At 37.5% G+C, this 19,028-nt stretch overlaps 1 protein-coding gene across 1 annotated transcript; it reads left to right on the top strand.

Moving 5' to 3' along the window:
- Positions 1 to 1,917: 1,917 nt before the first annotated feature.
- On the top strand, positions 1,918 to 18,403 carry LOC133516466 (uncharacterized). The gene is made up of 8 exons (XM_061849428.1): positions 1,918 to 6,827; positions 6,912 to 7,071; positions 8,513 to 8,688; positions 8,823 to 9,014; positions 11,236 to 11,354; positions 13,778 to 13,916; positions 16,551 to 16,732; positions 18,047 to 18,403. The coding sequence occupies exons 1-7, from the start codon at positions 2,533 to 2,535 to the stop codon at positions 16,723 to 16,725; spliced, it is 5,256 nt and encodes a 1,751-aa protein (XP_061705412.1). The 5' UTR covers positions 1,918 to 2,532; the 3' UTR covers positions 16,726 to 16,732; positions 18,047 to 18,403.
- Positions 18,404 to 19,028: the final 625 nt, after the last annotated feature.

Genomic DNA, 19,028 nt, shown 5'->3' with positions numbered 1-19,028 from the left:
CTAGCGACATGTATACAAATTGAAAGTTGATTAAATTTGCTACCAGGTTTATTCAGTCAAGTTTTCCGATATCTTGTATAGTTTTTGAGTTATTCGAATTTGAAAGTCTGTAATTTTGCGTTAAATTTCCTTTAATAATATTCGCGGTGCTCACGAGGAACCCGAAAGATTTGAACATTGTATTCCTGATCATGTTTGAAGGCGAAAATGTCCCATAGATTTTTATGGAATTTGCCTTTTTCCAGAATTGCAAAATGACAGATTTTCAAGAGCCAATATCTCGAATACTAGGCGCGTGGGTAGAGTCGGTGTAAAAACTCTGTATGACATTTCCGAAGAAAGTGTAGCAATATTTCTGAAAATATATTAAGCCAGGAAATGAATGCTCAAATAAAGTTATAGAGGGGAATGCTCGGAACGCAATTTTTGACTTCGTATCATAAAGTTATATCATAATAGTGTTCCAAGCATTTCCCTCTATACCTTTTTATTGCTTGGTCTAATAAGTACTTTTGTTTTAAATTTTAATCGTCAGATCCGTCCGCTTTATCACGTGTACATGTAGCCCATTGTAACGGACGGTAGAAAAGTAAATAAAATGTTTATTAAAACAAACATGACTAAGTACATTGAGAGGTTGCGAAGTGTTAGGGTCCACAGCGCGCATGGAGTTACAGGCGTCCATAGGCTACAGAGACTGCTTACCATCAGGCGGGCCGTTTGCCTGTTTACCACCGACGTAGTATTAAAAAAAAGTAGTTATAAACTTACATAGTACTTCTTAAGGGTATTTTCAATTAACAATTTAAGAAAAAGTATCGTTATTTATGGAATGAGTAGGTAGTTAAACATCAGAATGAAAACTGTCCAACCCATTAAAAACCAAATGTTAATAGGGTTGTTTCCATCTACAAATCTTAGGGCAGATAGTATTCCAATAACTTCTTATGGATTATAAGAACATGTTAAACTTTAGTGGACCTCTAATGAGCATATTTTTGTAAATATTGAATTTAAAATATCTTTTAACACACGTCACGTGACCCAAGTCGAAACGACATTGAAGATTCTGATGACGTCACAACTCACGGTTTGACACTGGGCACCGCGAAAATCGAAGTTCGTCATTGCGGGCATTTTTCTCTGTCATTCTAATTACGTCTTAGTAAGAGTAAAAGTATAGGGGTCATCCATTAATTACATCATACGAATTTCTAGGTTTTTTGACCCCTCCCCCCCTCCTTGTCACACTTGGTCACATTTGTCAAACCCCTCCCCCCTGCTGTGACGTCACATTTTTCGAATTAGCTATTATTAATATATTATGCTATCAAAATACTTTTGATAAAAGAAATATGAGTAATTTTATAATACAAAACCGATTAGGAAAGAAAATAAAACGAATATAACGAATTATCGTTCCAAAAACTCGTTATTTAACTTTAGAACGAATAAAAAATAAAAAATAAAAATCGGTTACTGTTGATGTTACAGTGACGTCACAAAGTTTGTAACTCCCCCCTCCCCCTTGTCACACCATGTTACATTTTCTTGACCCCCTCCCTCCCCCCAAACGTGTGATGTAATTAATGGATGACCCCTAACTAAAAGAGAAAGATCCCCACAATATACGATTTTCGGTTTTTGCGGTAGGCCCCCTGTTGTCTGTTCTCAGTACAAAATTTAATACTCAAGCCGAAGCCATTTTGGTGGTGGGCAATTAATTGAAGCTTCGATATTTGCACTAAAAATTAACATCATAGAAATGCTAATGGATAATGAATATGAATACTTTATGATATATAATAACTCAATTATTACAGAAAACATATTTTATTCGTTGCTTAAAAACCCACACGCACGCATACACAGCTTGCCCACCACCTAAATGGCTACGGCTTTAGTGTCAACGTGTGTATGTACCTATATACTTACTTTACTCTTTGGTATGTACATAGTTATGTGTCAAACCGTAAACTGTGACGTCATACAATTTTCAAAGAGCGTATTGGGCGCGAAAGCATGGGTCAAAATATATTTTGTTAATTTAACATATTTAAAGCCGTTTTTAGGGTAAAAGTTAAATTGTAGGGCAACGTTAATATAGAACGTATATACAAGCGTTTCAAAAAATTGGAAACAACCCCAATAAAAGAAACCTTCTTAGAATGTAAAATGCTGTAGTGCAGAAACTCATCAATTTTTGCACACCTTGTAGAACATCAACAATGACGCGCTTGAAAGTGGAAGCATGAGAAAGGAAAGTAAATAACCCTTTCTTAGCCCTTTCTATAGTAAAAACCTTTTTTAAATGCCTTTATATTTTACACATACAAACTTTTTGAAAATGCGTTGGTATACTAGCTATTTGAAAAATAAATATGTCAGCACGATTTATAATATTATTGTGCGTGAAATGTCACTACTGACTACTAAAAATATTTGAACTTAAAGTAACTTATACATACTGTAATAGAATTGTGATTGAATTGCAAAGTACCTTAACGAATTAAGAGAGAGCCTTGATGCAAAATGGGGCCTAAGAAAAATGAGCCCGTAAGAGAGGATTCTTGGCGTGCCTACATTGAAGACACTCCCCTTAACGATGATTCCTGGTCAGTACAAGTAGTTATGATGGAAGTAGCTGGCAGCGACCAAGATCGTATTTATTTGAATAAATTTGAGGTGTTTGCTGCTGAGGAGAAGAGATTTGTAATAAAGAATATTTGCAAATCAGAGACAATGTTTATGATTAATCAGCTAGGTGGTGAAAAAAAGGTAAAAGACGAAAGCCTCCGTGTATTTGAAGTTGGCCAAGCCTACTTAAAGGAGAAGAAGGATATTCCTCCAGACATACAAGCGTTGGTCGTGAAGCATCTTATACTAAAGATGAAAGAAGAGTATTTGTTTATTCAAAAACAACAACTGCACGTGCGCGATGGTATGCGTAGAGAATCTGCAACCATGATTGACAGAGTTGAAGTCAGGGGTACGGTTTGCGTGCCTCCTTCGGAGCCGGCTTCACCTCCGCCGCAACCACAAGGAAAAGGTAAAAAAGGCGAAGCCGTACCGGTGGTTGTTGACGAACCGGAGGAAGGCAAAAAGTATAATACTTTATTAAGAGTCAGAGGAGAAGAGTGGAGGGACAAAGTATACGTGGACGACTACCCTATAGACGGGCCCAACCTTTACGTCGCTGTATCAGGATTTCTGGAACCGGAGTTGGCAGGATGTCTTATAAAAATCGGCGTGCCTTTGACTGCTATTTTTCAAATTAGAATAGATCTTACATCGCAGCCCGTTCCATCTAGTTTGACACGGCCAACAAAAAGAGGACAAAGTCAAACAGATGTCTTAATAGAGCAATCACTGAGGTTCTGGCAAGATTTACAACAATTGCGCATAGACAAGGCCACAGCAGATGACTACAAGAACACAGCTTTTGTCATTTTTTCACCTCCCTACTGGAGTGCAGATGATTTGAGTGGCGAAGTCGACAAAATATATGACGAATTGTGTTTCCTTATGTACGATATACAAGATTTAACTCGGCAGCGCAGTCATTACCTAACAAATATGGATATTATTAACATTCCCGTCGAACCTAAAGATGTTGTTTATGAAAATTACTACCAAAAGCTTATCGACGGTTTGCCTCTTGAATGTTGTAGCATATACTCAGTTTTAGATAGTATACTAGAAACTGTTTGTATAAAACAGCAATTGAGTAAAGATACTAGTACGACGTCTCTTTCAGATTGTTTAACGCTAAATCAACAACCAATTACAAGTGAAGAAATAAAGTTGAAAAAAGCTGAAACGCTAATCAACGACGTTTTTAGTGCCCTAAATGCAACCGATTCAAATAAAAAGGCTTACCGCTTAACATATGGGGAAGAGTCTGAAAATCGTAAAGACCCCATTGTCATTAACTTCGGAGATTTTGCAAAATGTCAGACATTTCACCTCGGCAACATTCATTTAGATAGTATAATTTTTTCCATGTTATTTGGAATGCCTATCAATCGACTATGGTACGGACAAGAACGACCACAAGATGAACTCGAAGCCAAACTTAACTTCCATGTCAATGTCCTCTTATCATGCTTTGATCGATCTGACGTAGAGACTACCGAACTTAACAGACTACTACACATTTTGGCGTGTAGGAAATTATATGACAATAGAAGCTCGCTCAAAAAGGATCATCTGGCATCAATAACAATATCAGAGTTTAAGAAACTTTATTTACGACGCAGCGTGCTTGCTGAGCCACTGCCTAAAATTTCGCCTTTATTAGTTTCGAGTAGCACAACCCGTCATTCCTTTCCATCTATAACTAAAATTGAAAATAGTTCATTTGTTCCAAGTACAATAGACTCCGAAGAGCAGAAGATAGAATTTCTGTTCGAATGTCCGGATATAAGTGAATTAGTTTCTGCTTCTGAAATAGCAAACAATGCACCAAACGATCACATTATTGACGACTTCGAAGTATTTGAGGATTTTTCTGAAACACGAGCTTTCCAAGTTTTGCGCGAAGCTTTTACAAATTTTAATTGTCTGGATTATAAGTATTGTGAGGTGACTGATACTTTCAATTTAATGTTTTTTAACAGTCATGATCATGATGGTATAGCTCGAGAAGAATGGCGAAGTCATTTGCCAACACCTGTCTGTCTACAAGATTTTTTTGATTTTGTCTTAGAAGAACGCTATGATTGGATTCAGAATGAAGAAAATCTTTACGAGCAAAAACTTACTCACGATTCTCAATCTCAGTGTGCAGCGGTTGACACTCTAGCTTTACAGTCCTGTGTAGAGAATCAAGACGTGGATATGGAAATGCTAATTGAAGGTTCTCTCAAATTCAAAGAAATTCTAGAAAACGAGGTAGCGGAAGAACAAACTACAATATCTTCATCGACGCGTGAAAAAAATTGGGATGGTGCGTCGACAATACCAACATCAAGGATCGGTGATTCAAAAAGTAGCAAAAAGTCGAAGACCGCAGCAGTTTCCTCCCCTACAATGTCTCTTGATGATTCAAACACTGATATCTTAATTCCAACCAAACCATTTCATGGCTATGATCTAAGTGAAAGGAGAGTTGAAGTATTTGGAAAAGATGGTACTTTTTATTCAAAAGACGGGACTCGCGTATCTAGTCGGTATAGTTTTATAATACCAATGAACCTAGAATATATTATTCTCAGCGTAGTCCCGGGTAATGGTTTTAACGAATTTTGGGTGCATAGATCTTTAGGAGAATCTGTTTCACCAGAAGCCACGAATGCATGCGAATCTTTTAGGATATCTAGTAAAGATCAAGTAGCGTTAAATTTCAAAAAAGAATTGTATCATCATCCGATTCCAATACCGTCAGGATCGTCAACGCATGATAATGTTCAGCTAAAAACAAAGGAACCTGTACCCAAAATTCCCTCTGAAACTGAAATGGCCGCCTCGTTCGAACTGAAGACATTCCATTCTCTTTGTGTTACTTGGCCAAATGGACTAATCACTGAATCAGTTCATGAACATAATTCTTCTACTCTGTCTCACATAAAGCAACATTATTTAGTGCCAGGGCCGCTACTCGATGAGGAAATGAGATGTATAAGCTTAAAAGGTGAGGTTATCATTTTCAAAATTTCTGGTATCATAGAAGTTTTCCGTCCTGATGGTACGTACGTAAAAATTACAAAATATGGAAAAAGATTACCAAATGATCTACCACCACCACCACCAGTGCCTACTAAAGCGCAACAAGTTGAAAAACCACCAAAAACGGCAAAAAATGTAAAGTTGGAACCCGACACTGTAACAACAAGTACTGTGCCGGTACAGGAATTGGAACTATTTATAGATGAATTTGAAATTATTGAAACTACTGGCCTTCGACAACTGTGGGTGGAAGATCGTTCATACGATATAGAAAAGTTACTTATACGAACTGCGACAGATTATTGCTTAGGCGAGGTGTATTCTCGCAGAATGGATGGAACGCAAATCTTACTGAACAAAGACGGAGTTCAGATAGTAACATTTCCTAATCGTACTAGGATTATAACGAAACTGATTGTGGAAGAGCAAGAGATATATCCAGAATGGACTGAAGACGAAGCCTATTACTTCGATACAATGGAATCGGGTAATTTATCAGTAAAGTCGAAATGCTCAGTTTCACCAAAAAGTAGTTCTAGTCATATTTCCAGATTATCACGACTTCAAAGTTATCAGAGCTCCATGTCAGAGCGAAAACAAGCAAAGAGGACCGACGGATATATTTCTGTCCGAAGCTGCTACACCATTGAACACGAAAAATATACATCTATCACAGTCAATACAGCAAATGGAAATGTTACTGTAAACTCGCCTAATAATACCAGTGTAACTTTGAATACTGATAACCAGTATGAGATCAACTTAGATCCAGTAACGGTTGCAACTTTCAATGGCCAAGATTTAATAATTGACTATTCGGGTTGTACTGAGTGCAATTCAAAAACAACATGTAGAATTAATATATGTCAAGGTGAAATGTCCTCTTTGCGTAAAATTCCGGAAAGCTGGTTACAAATGGAAGATTCTTTTTGTAAAAGTATAGTAGTAAACGAGGAAGGCGCTATATTGTTGGATGAGAGAAATACACAACTTAACACATCCCTGGATACACAAGCTCTAACTCCAGCATCCGGTGTACACGTGGAAGAGACTGAGCTCAAATTAGATGATCGAGTACCATCAAATACGAGCACGGTAGTGCATGGAAAGTGCAGAAAGATGTTTAGTGCAAAAGAAATGAGATTCTTTATTCTTCGACGGTGAGTGATTCTTTGTTTAATGTTTACAAAACGTCGTTTTACAAAACTGTTTTACAAAACTTAATGTGACATGTGCATTTTCAGTGACTTGACTTGTTCCGAGTTGGTGAATCGAATTCAGCTGGAGGAAGACATGAAAGTTTGTCGTTTCCAACCTTGGTGTTCTATCAACGAGTACGATACATTCGGCGACCGTCGCAGTCTCCTTGCAATGCTGACGCCGGTGGCACTCACTGAAACTGAGGTTTTAATTGGTTTGACCTAACCTAATTAATCGTATTTATCAATAGTAGGGCCCGATCTAGGGTAGAACGAGTGGGGCGCCAAAAAGACAAATGTAAAACAAAAAATTGGCGCCGTCATGCAATACGCGGAAAATGGCGGGGCGGGAGTGATTTCAGCTCTCGAAACCAGACCACGGTGCAAGCAGAACCGACTGTCAAGAGATTTGGGTTCGGATAAGTTGCACTACAACGCCAACATGCATAAGTTGTATTGTGTGGCTGGGGCGCCATGTAGGGGAGATTCTATTTCGAGGCCGATCTGCATGCAGATAAAGTTAGGACGACCCAAAGACTAAGTGTCTATCCGACGGGGTAAAGACCTGAAGGCATACTTAGGCTCCGCAAAAAATAAAAGCAGAGTTCCTCATGAAGTTGAAGGCGCAGAGCGTCTCAGAGAGGCGCGATTTTCTATGAGCCAATGGACCGCAAGTGTGATGATGAGCGAGCTTCGAAGCCCTAGCAAACTAAAAGGCCCTTTCTACGTAATAGTGTCAAAATACCAGCAAGTTCAGAGCTTTCAAGCGAGGCCAAAGACCGAGCAGCTTGAGAGTTGAAATCATATTAATTAAATTCCAAGCTCTGTCTTCGGCCTGGCATGGAAGCGCGCCGCAATCGGACGCTTCGTGCCTTCAGACTTGTGTGGAGCTCGGCCTTCAGTGTAACTCCAACTTGGCCATTGATGCAATTTGCTTTTCTCTCGCAAACCTTGCCTTTAGCCTCGAACGGAAGCTCGAATCCGACGTTCCGGGTCATCAGCTCTATGCAAAGCTTAGCCTTTGGCCTTGTTTTTTAAAACACAGCCATTTGTTTTTGTCCGAGCTAGCTCAGCTCTTCTGAAGTCTTTTGGCCCCCCATGAACGCGCCCCGTAGGAAAGCTTCGGTCTCGCGTACATTTGGCCTTTGTTTCGATTACACGATCCATTGGTACCTTGTTGCCTAGGGCTGGAAAGAAAGGCAATTTCTGACGAGATGCCCAGTGCCCAGGCGCGGATTACCGAGGCCTGGTAAAAGGTTCGAGGCAGAAAATGCCTATTTCCACCGAGATACATGGTTCTTTTCTCAAATATGTGAGGAAATACAATAAAAGTAGATTTCCTGCATATAAGACAGGACCTGGAAATGTATCCATGCACTGTAAGTAGGTATACAGACATAATTAGATTGGCTGAATGTGGTACACACAGTCCCTACACAGACTCGGCGACCTCTAATGAGGTAGGCAGGTATGCTCAAAATCATGTCACTTTGTTGATTCCCTTTACCTAACAAGTTATCCAGCATACTTGTATGATAAACGCGTCATACCCAGTCCCGTTTCATCTTAGCGTCTCTTTTGAATAATAGTTGGTATAGATACGTAATTTAAAATAATATTGGAATTATCTTAATTTTCTATTGTAGAAATGGGTTATGAACTCTCAACTGTCCAGTAAGGCCAGTTCTTTAAGGTACAAAGATCTGAAGAAAGACTGTGGAAAAGGATTCTACCACTGGATGAGACCGTACGAACGTTTCGAGCCCAAGCCTCAATCATTTGAAGGGCATACGCCGAGGCTACCAAGAGCATTCATATTGAGGTTTAGTACAATCGTTTCTTGGATTTACTTTTGATTTTACTTTGTTGTGTCGGTAGAGCGACCTCATAAGCTTAGCTTAGGTGCCGAGATAGAGTCGGATGGACACAATTTTATGTTTTTGCTTATTTTTTTAGAATTTTAGAGAAGCAATGGAAAGGACGTGATCGGGAGCAGTTTAAGGGCGCTAGAGAACTGTTGCGGGCGGTGCTGAAGTACAGACGTGTCATGGAATCTGACTGCGAGAACATCTTGCGGGTGCCGGTGATCGACTCGCGCTCGGAGAACGAGCGCCACGTGCACGACCTCGTGCAGGCGCTGGGACACAGGTAGAGCTTTGCGGGCGGTGCTGCATACCGGCAGGTCATGGAGTCCAACTGCGAGAACATATTACTTACGTCTGCCGAGGCCGTTGCTTTGCTCTCGCGTACATACTCGTACGTACCGCACAGCAGTGTTGGGCATTCAAGAATAAAATCATGATTGGAATAAGAATTTGAAAGAATAAAATCACGTTGATTTTATTCTCGTCAAAATTATTTTAGATAATTCCGCTTGAATAATTCTTCGGTGAGGAAATCGAATGGAAATAAATTATTCTTATTCATAATTAATATCATGATTTTTTTATTTGAAAGTATGAAAGTAGGTATGTATAGTTTGGATGGACTACGGACGGACGCAAATTTTTAGTAAAACCCATGGGAATCGGGTTGTATGGAGCCGCCGCTACTGCAAAATACATTTGACTGGATATATTTTCATGTTTCTAAATTAACTTCGGTGCTTTTAGTGTCCTTGTTGCTACCGAACTTTTATTACTGTGTTATTACATGGTCTTTTTAAATACCTGTTATTTAACATTTCTACATATTATTAAACGGCAAATTAACATGCTCAAAGATCTTTTGAAGAGCCGCCAGTCGCAGGTGTTCAGTAAAACCATAAAACATCAAAGTGTTTGCCAAGACACTTAATGAGCCGAAACACGGTGTCTTTATTTTGTTTACTTTAGGAGTTCATTTGGCCACCTTCTGGCTCCATCATCAGACCAGCTTCATGGCACCATAATATTGCACAGCCACCAAGTCCACCAGATACTCAAGTAAACGAAATTTGAGCCGAATCCAACGTCAGGAAGTGGTAGTAAATCGACTCTCAAGATTGACCTAACAACAACTTCAAACTTCATTTTAATTCTAAATAACATGTTATTCCACGCACTAAAGCCTTATTTAGAATAAGTCCATTTCTGGAATAATTATTCCGTCTTTGAGTCTTCATTTAAAATAAAAATTGCATGATTTATTCTATTTTATCTTATTTTAAAGTAAAAAGGGATGGACTTATTCTTATTCCATTGTGTTGGAATAAGAATAAAGTTTGTGTTTTTATTCTTATTCTTATTCGAATTGATATTTGCCCAACACTGTAATATTACTCATAGTCTAAAAAAAAAGTTTAACCTTAAGAGCAAAAACTCCTCTGCACAATTGCACTAGGTCGCGGTATATTGCTAGGCGGCGTATTGCGGTAGGGTAAGTCGGATTGCTTTATATTATAAAAGTGTTATTAACTAATTGTGAAAGTCAGAATGGCGGGTGTACCTAAATAAAAATAATTGAAAAGCATACCATATTTTTGTACCTAATTTGTACTATTTAGTACCCCCATTAAAAAAAAATGTACCTCACGGTACGTAAAGTTATCATCAAAAAACATTACACCCGCCATCCTGACAGTCAGAATGGTGGGTGTACTTTATTACGCTATGTTCCCGTGGTTATTGATAAATTCTATAAAAGCCAAATTTTTGTACCTTTTTTGTACCTTCATATTCTATTATAATACGAGTCAGGCTTTTCGTAAAACTAACTATAGTGAAAACGCGTTTTCACTGTAGCGATACGGAAAACTAGTTAAAACGCGTGTTCACTGAGGCGATAGTCAAAACTAGTTTTCACTAAGGCACTTTGCGAAATCGTAAACTAGCTTTGACTGAAATATCCCTTACGGAAAACTTAAATAGGGAAAACGCGTTTTCACTAATAACGGGTTATATGGTAACATAATTATACCTTGGTATTACTCGTTTTAGTTAAAACACATACCACAATTAAAAGCGGCTGCCTTTGATTAATAAAGGAAATCACCTAATTAATTAGTTGTGAGAGTCAGAATGGCGGGTGTACCAAAATAAAAATAATTGAAAAGCATACCATATTTTTATACCTAATTTGTACTATTTAATACTTACCTCCTTTAAAAAAAAGTGTACCTCACGGTACTTAAAGTTATCACCAAAAATCAGTACACCCGCCATCCTGACAGTCAGAATGGCGGGTGTACTTTATTACGCTATGCTCCCGTGGTTATTGATAAATTCTATAAGAGCCAAATTTTAAGGCTTTTTCTACTTGTCTTATTGTAAAGAGTGGCTAATTACTATGTAGTGGCTAATAACTATATCAGTCACCCTAGGTTTTATTTATCATCCTGATTTTAGTTAGCTTTTATTTAAATGACTTACCTACTTTGATATGCTGCTAGAGTATACGCGGAGCTGAAAGCGAGGCTGGATGCAGCGGTAGCGAACAACGCCAAACCCGACATCACTACTAGACCCGTGCCGCAGAAGGATTTCTTCGAAGAAACGGAACAGGAAGAAGGTACAGAATAACAAAAAACATGACGTTTCTTAAAGAGTAGCTTAGACAGAGAATCTGTAAATAGGTATTAGATACTCTTAAGAAAGTGTCTAGCAGGTTAACCGAACAAGAGTGGCCCCCACGAGGGATTTGCTCATTCTTTCAGATGGTGTACTGGCAGGGACTAAGAACACTACATATATGCTTAGTTTTCGATCTTATTTGGATAATGGTAAAACATCAGGGTACCTATTAAAGCGTCATATAAGATAAAACTATGCAAGTTACAGTAACCAAACAAAATCATCATTAATGCAAAATAGAATAGACAGCAAAATCTATATTTTTAATGAATATCATGTCCTTAAAAAAAAGAAGGTTCTCAGTTTGACCCGTATGTTGGTATGTATGTATGTATGTTTGTCCGCGATTATCTCGCGATTGGCTGAACCAATTTTGATGCGGTTTTCAGAAAAGTGTTTGTTATATTCTAGAGAAGGTTTTAGTGTATATGGATGGTTTAAAAAAACAATTGGACCCGATAGGTGGCGCTGCTATCGGTACAACGCCAAATTTGATTTGCTGAAACCGATTTTAGATGAAATTTTGTTTGTATATTTGTATAAGTGCAATGAGTTCCTAGATGGTTTGGAAACACCATTGGACCCGGTAGATGGCGCTGCTGTCGTAATATTTTTCTTTCTGAAAACACCTTAAACGACCTTATTTAATAGACTAGACATTGTTTTAGGTTTTAAATCTATATTCATGTAATCAACTTCAACTAGGAGTGCGACTGGGAGTGGCGTAAAAGATAGTTTTTATCCCAGAAATAATCCATTAAGGGAGTGTACATTTTGGGTGTAAGTTTGGTGTGGCGAATCAATAAACGATGAAATTTGATATTGATAATATAGTTTGAGTTGTGGGAAAGGTCATATAATCGTTTTCATCCCCGAAATTATCACGTAAGAGTGTAAAATGGAGGTGGACGTTTATAAAGGGAATCAATAATTTCTTACGACTTTTATCATTTAGCTTTTTGTAAGAAATAAATAATGTTTAAGCATTTTTGACCAATTAGGTAGTCATCACTTTAGGCGGTGAAATTTACAAATTCTACGCAGCCGAAGTCGCGGGCAAACGCCTGGTTCTATATATTCATAATTATAACCCTAGGCAAACTAAATCTTAGTAACAATAATACGACGAAACATTATATCTAAACCTAATAACTATTTACAAATCATTTAGCAGTGAAACGTCTAACGTGCTAACACTAGTAATAACCCAAAACTAAATGTAGAACCCATAGAGTAAAGATATTATTAGTCCAAGGTAGAACCTAACTATAAACAAACTCAAAACGTAAAATAAATGAAGTACCTATCACTAAAATATATTTTTTTATAGAAAAAAAAAACGTAAACTAAATGAAGTACTTTTATTATCCTCATTATCATCGATAGCATTATTACTAAAAACCGGGCATTGCTAGTCGGACTCGCGCACGAAGGGTTCCGTACCATTATTTACAAAAACGGCAAAAAAATTATGTTTGTTGTATGGGAGCCCCCCTTAAATATTTATTTTATTCTGTTTTTAGTATCTGTTGTTATAGCGGCAACAGAAATACATCATCTGTGAAAATTTCAGCTATCACGGTTCATGAGATACAGCCTGGTGACAGACGGACGGACGGACGGACAGCGAAGTCTCAGTAATAGGGTCCCGTACCCAAACGGAACCCTAAAAAGTAAAAATAAAATAAAATATAAAATATAAAAAAAATGAAAAAAAGCAAAACTAAAATAACTTAATTTCAAAATAATTTGTATATACCCCACCCCTATCCTTGTGCACGTGTCTAGTCCCTATCCCGTCGTAAAGCAATTTTCTGCCAAAAAGTAATCAATACCTAATAATAATAAAAATAATAACCATCCTGGTAATTCCTTAGTTTTTGAAGGCGGTGCCAAACCAACAAAAAATTCTTTGCTGCCTAACAGAAAAAAATATACGAGGTAGTTATAAATATATAAAACTAAATTAATGAGTAAACTGTATTTTTATGCAAGTAAGTGCAGAGTTCTTCATTGTCTAAAATTTTGATGTATCGTAAATACTATAATAGTTATTTACGATACAAGTGCGAAAAATAGGAAATTCGTAACGAGTGGATATAAATTAAAACACGACCGAAATTTAAATCGACACGAGTTGCAAATTACCTATTCGCACATGTATCGTACAACGTTTTACAGTACATATTATGGCCCTTTAAATGTTCGACACAGTAACGTAATATGCTAATTTTCGCACTAGTGCGGTAAAGTAGCACCATAATGTACAATTAATTTTAATAACACTTTAAACTCTCGCGTTTTGTACACATAGGTATTTAGTGTAGTTAACGCGATTAAAATTATACTGTTGGGCTTTAGATGTGGCTGATTCCGTGAAGAAATTCGAAGCGGAACGTGAGAGTTTGGTTCAAGAAGCACTGGTGGCAGAAATGAGCCCGAACTTGAAACGTTACTGGCGCCGCCGCGAAGAAGAATACAAAGAAGAACAATTCTATTTGTAAGCAAATCAATTCTACGCAGATTAATATTCAGTGTCTAGCCAGAGTTCTAGAGACGAAAAGGCATCAGCCGGCGCCGACTGTAGTCAGTTGTAAGTTGAGATAAATTTCATGAAAATTTTACAGCACACTAACTAAGCAAATTTTCAGTTAGGAAATGAAACATTTCTAGATAAAAAAAGATGAGGTCTCCCAAATCTTTCCAAGTGGAGATTTTGCATTCTGAGTAGTTGAGGACAGCACAACAGCAGATCCGTCATCATATAAAATTGGATAGGTAACTATTAATTACTCATTTTCCCGATATAAAATATGTCTAACATCTGGACGGTTTGTTGTTTGGTTATATAGGTAATTATTAGCCTTAAACATATAAGAGCTAACAAATAAGTTACCGCGGATATTTTATGAGATGGTAATTTAAATCATAACTAGGGTTGCCATTCGTCCCGTATATACGGGACTGCCACCGTTATCAAGTATCGCGTCCCGTATTTTTACTCATCCCGTTTTTGTCCCGTATATCAATCCCACTAGGATAGGATACGCATAGCAATAATTGCAATCATCTCTGCCCAATCACCGCCCCCCTTTCCCGTATCGCCATTACTACCCCCGTATCCGTTCCGAATAATTATGGCAACCCGAATTATAACAAAACTTTAATTAGGTATAAATTTAGAAAACTTTTCATATATTTGTTTTCATTTACCGTACAAAATAATAAATTATTAATCAACGTGCAGTGGCCAGTTAAGAGTTAGGTATTAAAAGAGGTTCTAAAATCTGTTCAATGAGGTCTCATTTAATTATGTCATTACTATTAGAAGGGTGTTTTTACGAACGTAGTGATTATATGCTCTTTGTTTTTACGTAGCAAATTTGTTCCCAATTTTCTCGAAAAAAAAACATCATTAGACCTATAATGTTCCATAATTAAGGACCCGAGTATTATCAGCTGTAAAAATATCTGTAACTAATTTGTTAGCATCTTATACACCGTGTTTTTATTGAATTTCGTTAACTTCGGGGTATCGGTAAGTACGTTTAAGGAAACTAAATGGCATAGTTAATTTTCAAAAAAAAACTTTTTTTTTTGCTTTTTTTTACTATTTTCATTTTTATAAAAAGTAACTAAATGTTGCATATAGCGTTGTTGTAACACGGGCATTACATTTAACTTAACCAAACAATTGAAAACTGTGACATGTCAATGTCATTTCGAACGTCGATCGTCCGAGATAGTACTTACGTTTAGTAGCATATGTATGAACTCGCACTAAACACTAATCAATAAGTAAACAGGCCCTAAGGCAAGTGTACATGCTCGTAAGGGCCTTATAAGATAAAAATTAATGATTGATTATCTCCAAAATGGAGTTAATTAGAATATCGGTGTCTTTGAGAAAGTTACTTAATTTAAGCTCAGGAATGCACCCTCGAAATTAACGCAAATCAAAAAAAACACAGTGTATATCCTCGGGGGCCTCGGATATGAAATCCGATAGGAAAATATCTAAGCCGATACGTCATAGTGTATTGGTACATTTGATATTAATTACCTATGCACTCTGGGAGTTCTGGGCTGTGATATGAGAGACGTGGATCCATGAAAGTTGTAGCTATGTATCTATCCATATATGTCTAGCTTGTGCGTGAACCGCTTAAGACGATAGTGGACGACCGTTTCACCATATTAACGAAGTATGTCACTAACGTAACGTACAGAGAGGAAAATGGGAACTGGGACAAAATTATTTCGTTGCCTTGTTTCGGACTACTCTGTCACATAAATAAAATAATTCGAGTGCTATTGTATGTCTTTCTAGCTGTAGATTAAATTTTACATGAGAAAAATTAAAAACAAAATTTCATCTCATACCTAGGTAGGTACTTAAAGCTCCACTCCGTCACATTTTTTGGGGGCAAAAAACAAGACAATGAAAAACAGACCCGACTATGTTTGTATCTAAGGGAAAGCGATTACGTGCCCTGATCCTCTTAAGTGCCGGAGCATAGTACAACCAGTACCTACACGAAAAATTAAAGTTATTTTAAAAACATAAACGTCTTCTCTTCTTTGTTACTTACTAAAACGAATGCTGGAGTGCACTTACATAAATTACGACGAAATTTAAATAATCTCTTCTTTCTTTGTCGTCACGTGGTCGTGTCTTTCAGTGGTCGTGGTCGTGGCGTGGTCGTCATATCAGGGACGGTTGCAAGTTTATTTACAATCCGTCGCTAAGTAGATAATAGTGGTCGTACATAAATTGTACTTAACTAACTGTAACGACTCAGTGTTTGTCACCCCTATTGTAGGTGTCCACTAATAGTTAGAGTTGCGCATTTACTTCGACCCAGTTGCACCAACCACAGTTGACGGACTTGTCAACGCCACTCAGCCGTGAACTCTTCCCATTGCAATTTTACGAACTATTTAAAGGTGAACGGTGTTAGCTGCACCAAGCCCAGACCAAACCGTCTGTAACCGATAATTTGGTAAATTCTACCGTATGGAAAGATTCATAGTTCACTGCTAAATTGTGGTTGGTGCAACTGGCACTGGCAACTGTAAAGGTAGGAAGCGCACTGATTCCTACTCCTACTCATCTAAATCCTTCTGCGTCCAGGCACCTGCTGCGCGAGGGCAGCGTACCACCATACTTCCGCAACGTGCTGGGCGGCGCGATCTGGTGGGAGATGAATAACACCGCCGGCGCCGCCGTCGACCGCGCCGAGCGCCGCAAGATGAAGTGCGTGTGCGACGAGGCCGGATCCAAGGAAGACGTTCTGCCGTTTATGTGAGGAGTAGGTATGTAAACCAAGCCTATAACTAAACGCTAGAACCTATCACTTAGGTTAGGTAATCTGCCACAAAGGTGTTTATGGATAAACAAAGTTATGGCGGCGGCGTATTCGGCGTGATAGGGTAATTCCAGGATAGATACCCCACTTTTTTAAATTGCTTTATAACTCAATCATTCATCATTTTAGCAATGTATTCTATACTTGTGATAACTATGGTTCTTAATCTATTATTTTACTGTACTTGTTACGTTAAGAAAATAAACGGCGTTAAGATGCAACAGGAGTGGTCATTTCTCCATACAAACATCTCGACTGTATCCTCCGTGGTTTTTGAAGCTATAGAGCAATGATTTTTTCAACACAGATTATTCTTATTAATATCTGTATCGGACTGTTTTGCTTTTTTTTATAATATTGTTTCTTAAGGCGCTAGTGCACTTCAAATATTCGCAAAAACGGCCTAATTTACTAGGCTGCAAAGAGAAGCTGGTATTCAAAACTGACATCAATTAGCCTAAAAACCATAACAGTCCGACACAGATAATTTCATTACCATTTAGACCTCAAAAATTCATTATATACAGACGGGGTTTTACGGTATAATTTTTCAAACTCCAGCCGCATATTCGCGCCTAACGACAATCCTAAAGTGAATAAATTATAAATAAAATCGCGACCTTAATTTAAGACAAATTATAAAATGTTTTGACTAGTACAAAACAGAAAACAAGATTAATTATTAAATGTTTTGTATTACATTTTATTCGTCAACCTCAGTGACAGAATTTATGACCTGACTAAGAACAAATACAAATTGTACTTTCTACTTGCATTCATATCCCGTACTGATAATATTGGATATATAAATAAGTGTAGGTACCTTACAAACAGCTTACTCATACGTGACAGTCGTGTGCTTGTGTTACAATGTCTTGACACCATGTATTGGCTTTAAATTACAACCTATATGTTGAATATGAAACCGCTAACTTTTCGCAGAACTAGAGTTTTATTTTCCTTACATCGTGATATACCTATACTTAATGTAAATAGTAAAGTTCGGACGATAAGCACGAATAATTTCGTACACTGACCTGCTTGTTGTTATCTCTAACGCACGCGCGATTGGGACAGCAGTATAATTATGCGCTTGCGATAGAAATAGGAACACGCGGGTCAATGTACGAAATTCTTCGTAATTAGCGTCCGTACTTTAGCGAGTGGTAGGTAGATTATTCGACTGGACTTTAGGTAAGTAAGTATATGGAGATTATCAAGTTCATTTCCTTCAATTTTAATTAAATCATTTAATTACCAGGAGCTGAGTGGACGCTGCATACGAGCGGTTGAGAATCACTAATCTACGTACGTATGGGACGTAAAGGCATTAGTGCCTATTAGTTAGTACATATTGTTATATTTTTGGTTGTGAAGGGTTTGTGGCTTAGGATTAGTTAGGATTTACGAATATCTACCTACCTATCTGTTTGAGGTTTGGAGAAATATGTATATATAAATTAATATTTATCGCGACCCGGAACGTTGCTATAACATCTAACCAAGAACAAATAAAAAATAGAGGAAATACCTAGTGGATGTTGATTACTTGGATTGTTTGTAAATTATTCAGTTAGTTTCCTCCTACTCCGTGTCTAAATAAAATTGTGCCCGAAAATGTTTTGGGTTTCCTTTCCTGTCATTAGTTAATAGAGACATTACGTCAGTTTGGTAGGTATGAATAGAATAAAACGAACTTAAATATTATTTTTGCTTATGTCGAATATAAATCTATATAAATAAAAATGAATTGCCAAAATGTATGTGATCGCATAACTTCCGTAAGACTAGACAGATTTGGCTAACTTTGGTATTGAAACATTCGTGGAAAACCAGAGAAGGTTTAGACGATGAGAAAATATGGAAAAATTTACTTAAACTTGTTTAACAAAATAAGATTAAGAATTAAAGCTACAATCATTTAACAAAAAAAGGAATATGTATCTTCAAAAAATCCTCCTAGAGTCGGACCAGTAGCGTCAACGTCGGCATATAGAGTTATTTTTACTCGAGACAGTAGGTAGGTACAATAAGTTCTCAGGAACGGGTATCGGAAATCGGACTCTCTGTTTCAGCATTCTCGCTATGAGTAGGGGAGGCCGGGGCTGAAAGTTCCGATTTTCAAATAACATGGAATTATATGATGAAAACTAGAGTTTTGCTTGGTGCGCGGGGCCCGAGGGCCCCGCGGTAGTCGTGTAGTTTGTTGTTTGTGTTGTTGTTAGTGTTGTTGTTAATGTTGT

This window comes from Cydia pomonella, chromosome 1 (genome assembly GCF_033807575.1).
Source record: "Cydia pomonella isolate Wapato2018A chromosome 1, ilCydPomo1, whole genome shotgun sequence".
Classification (NCBI taxonomy): Eukaryota; Metazoa; Arthropoda; class Insecta; order Lepidoptera; family Tortricidae; genus Cydia; species Cydia pomonella.
This window is presented reverse-complemented; position numbering and strand designations above follow the sequence as displayed.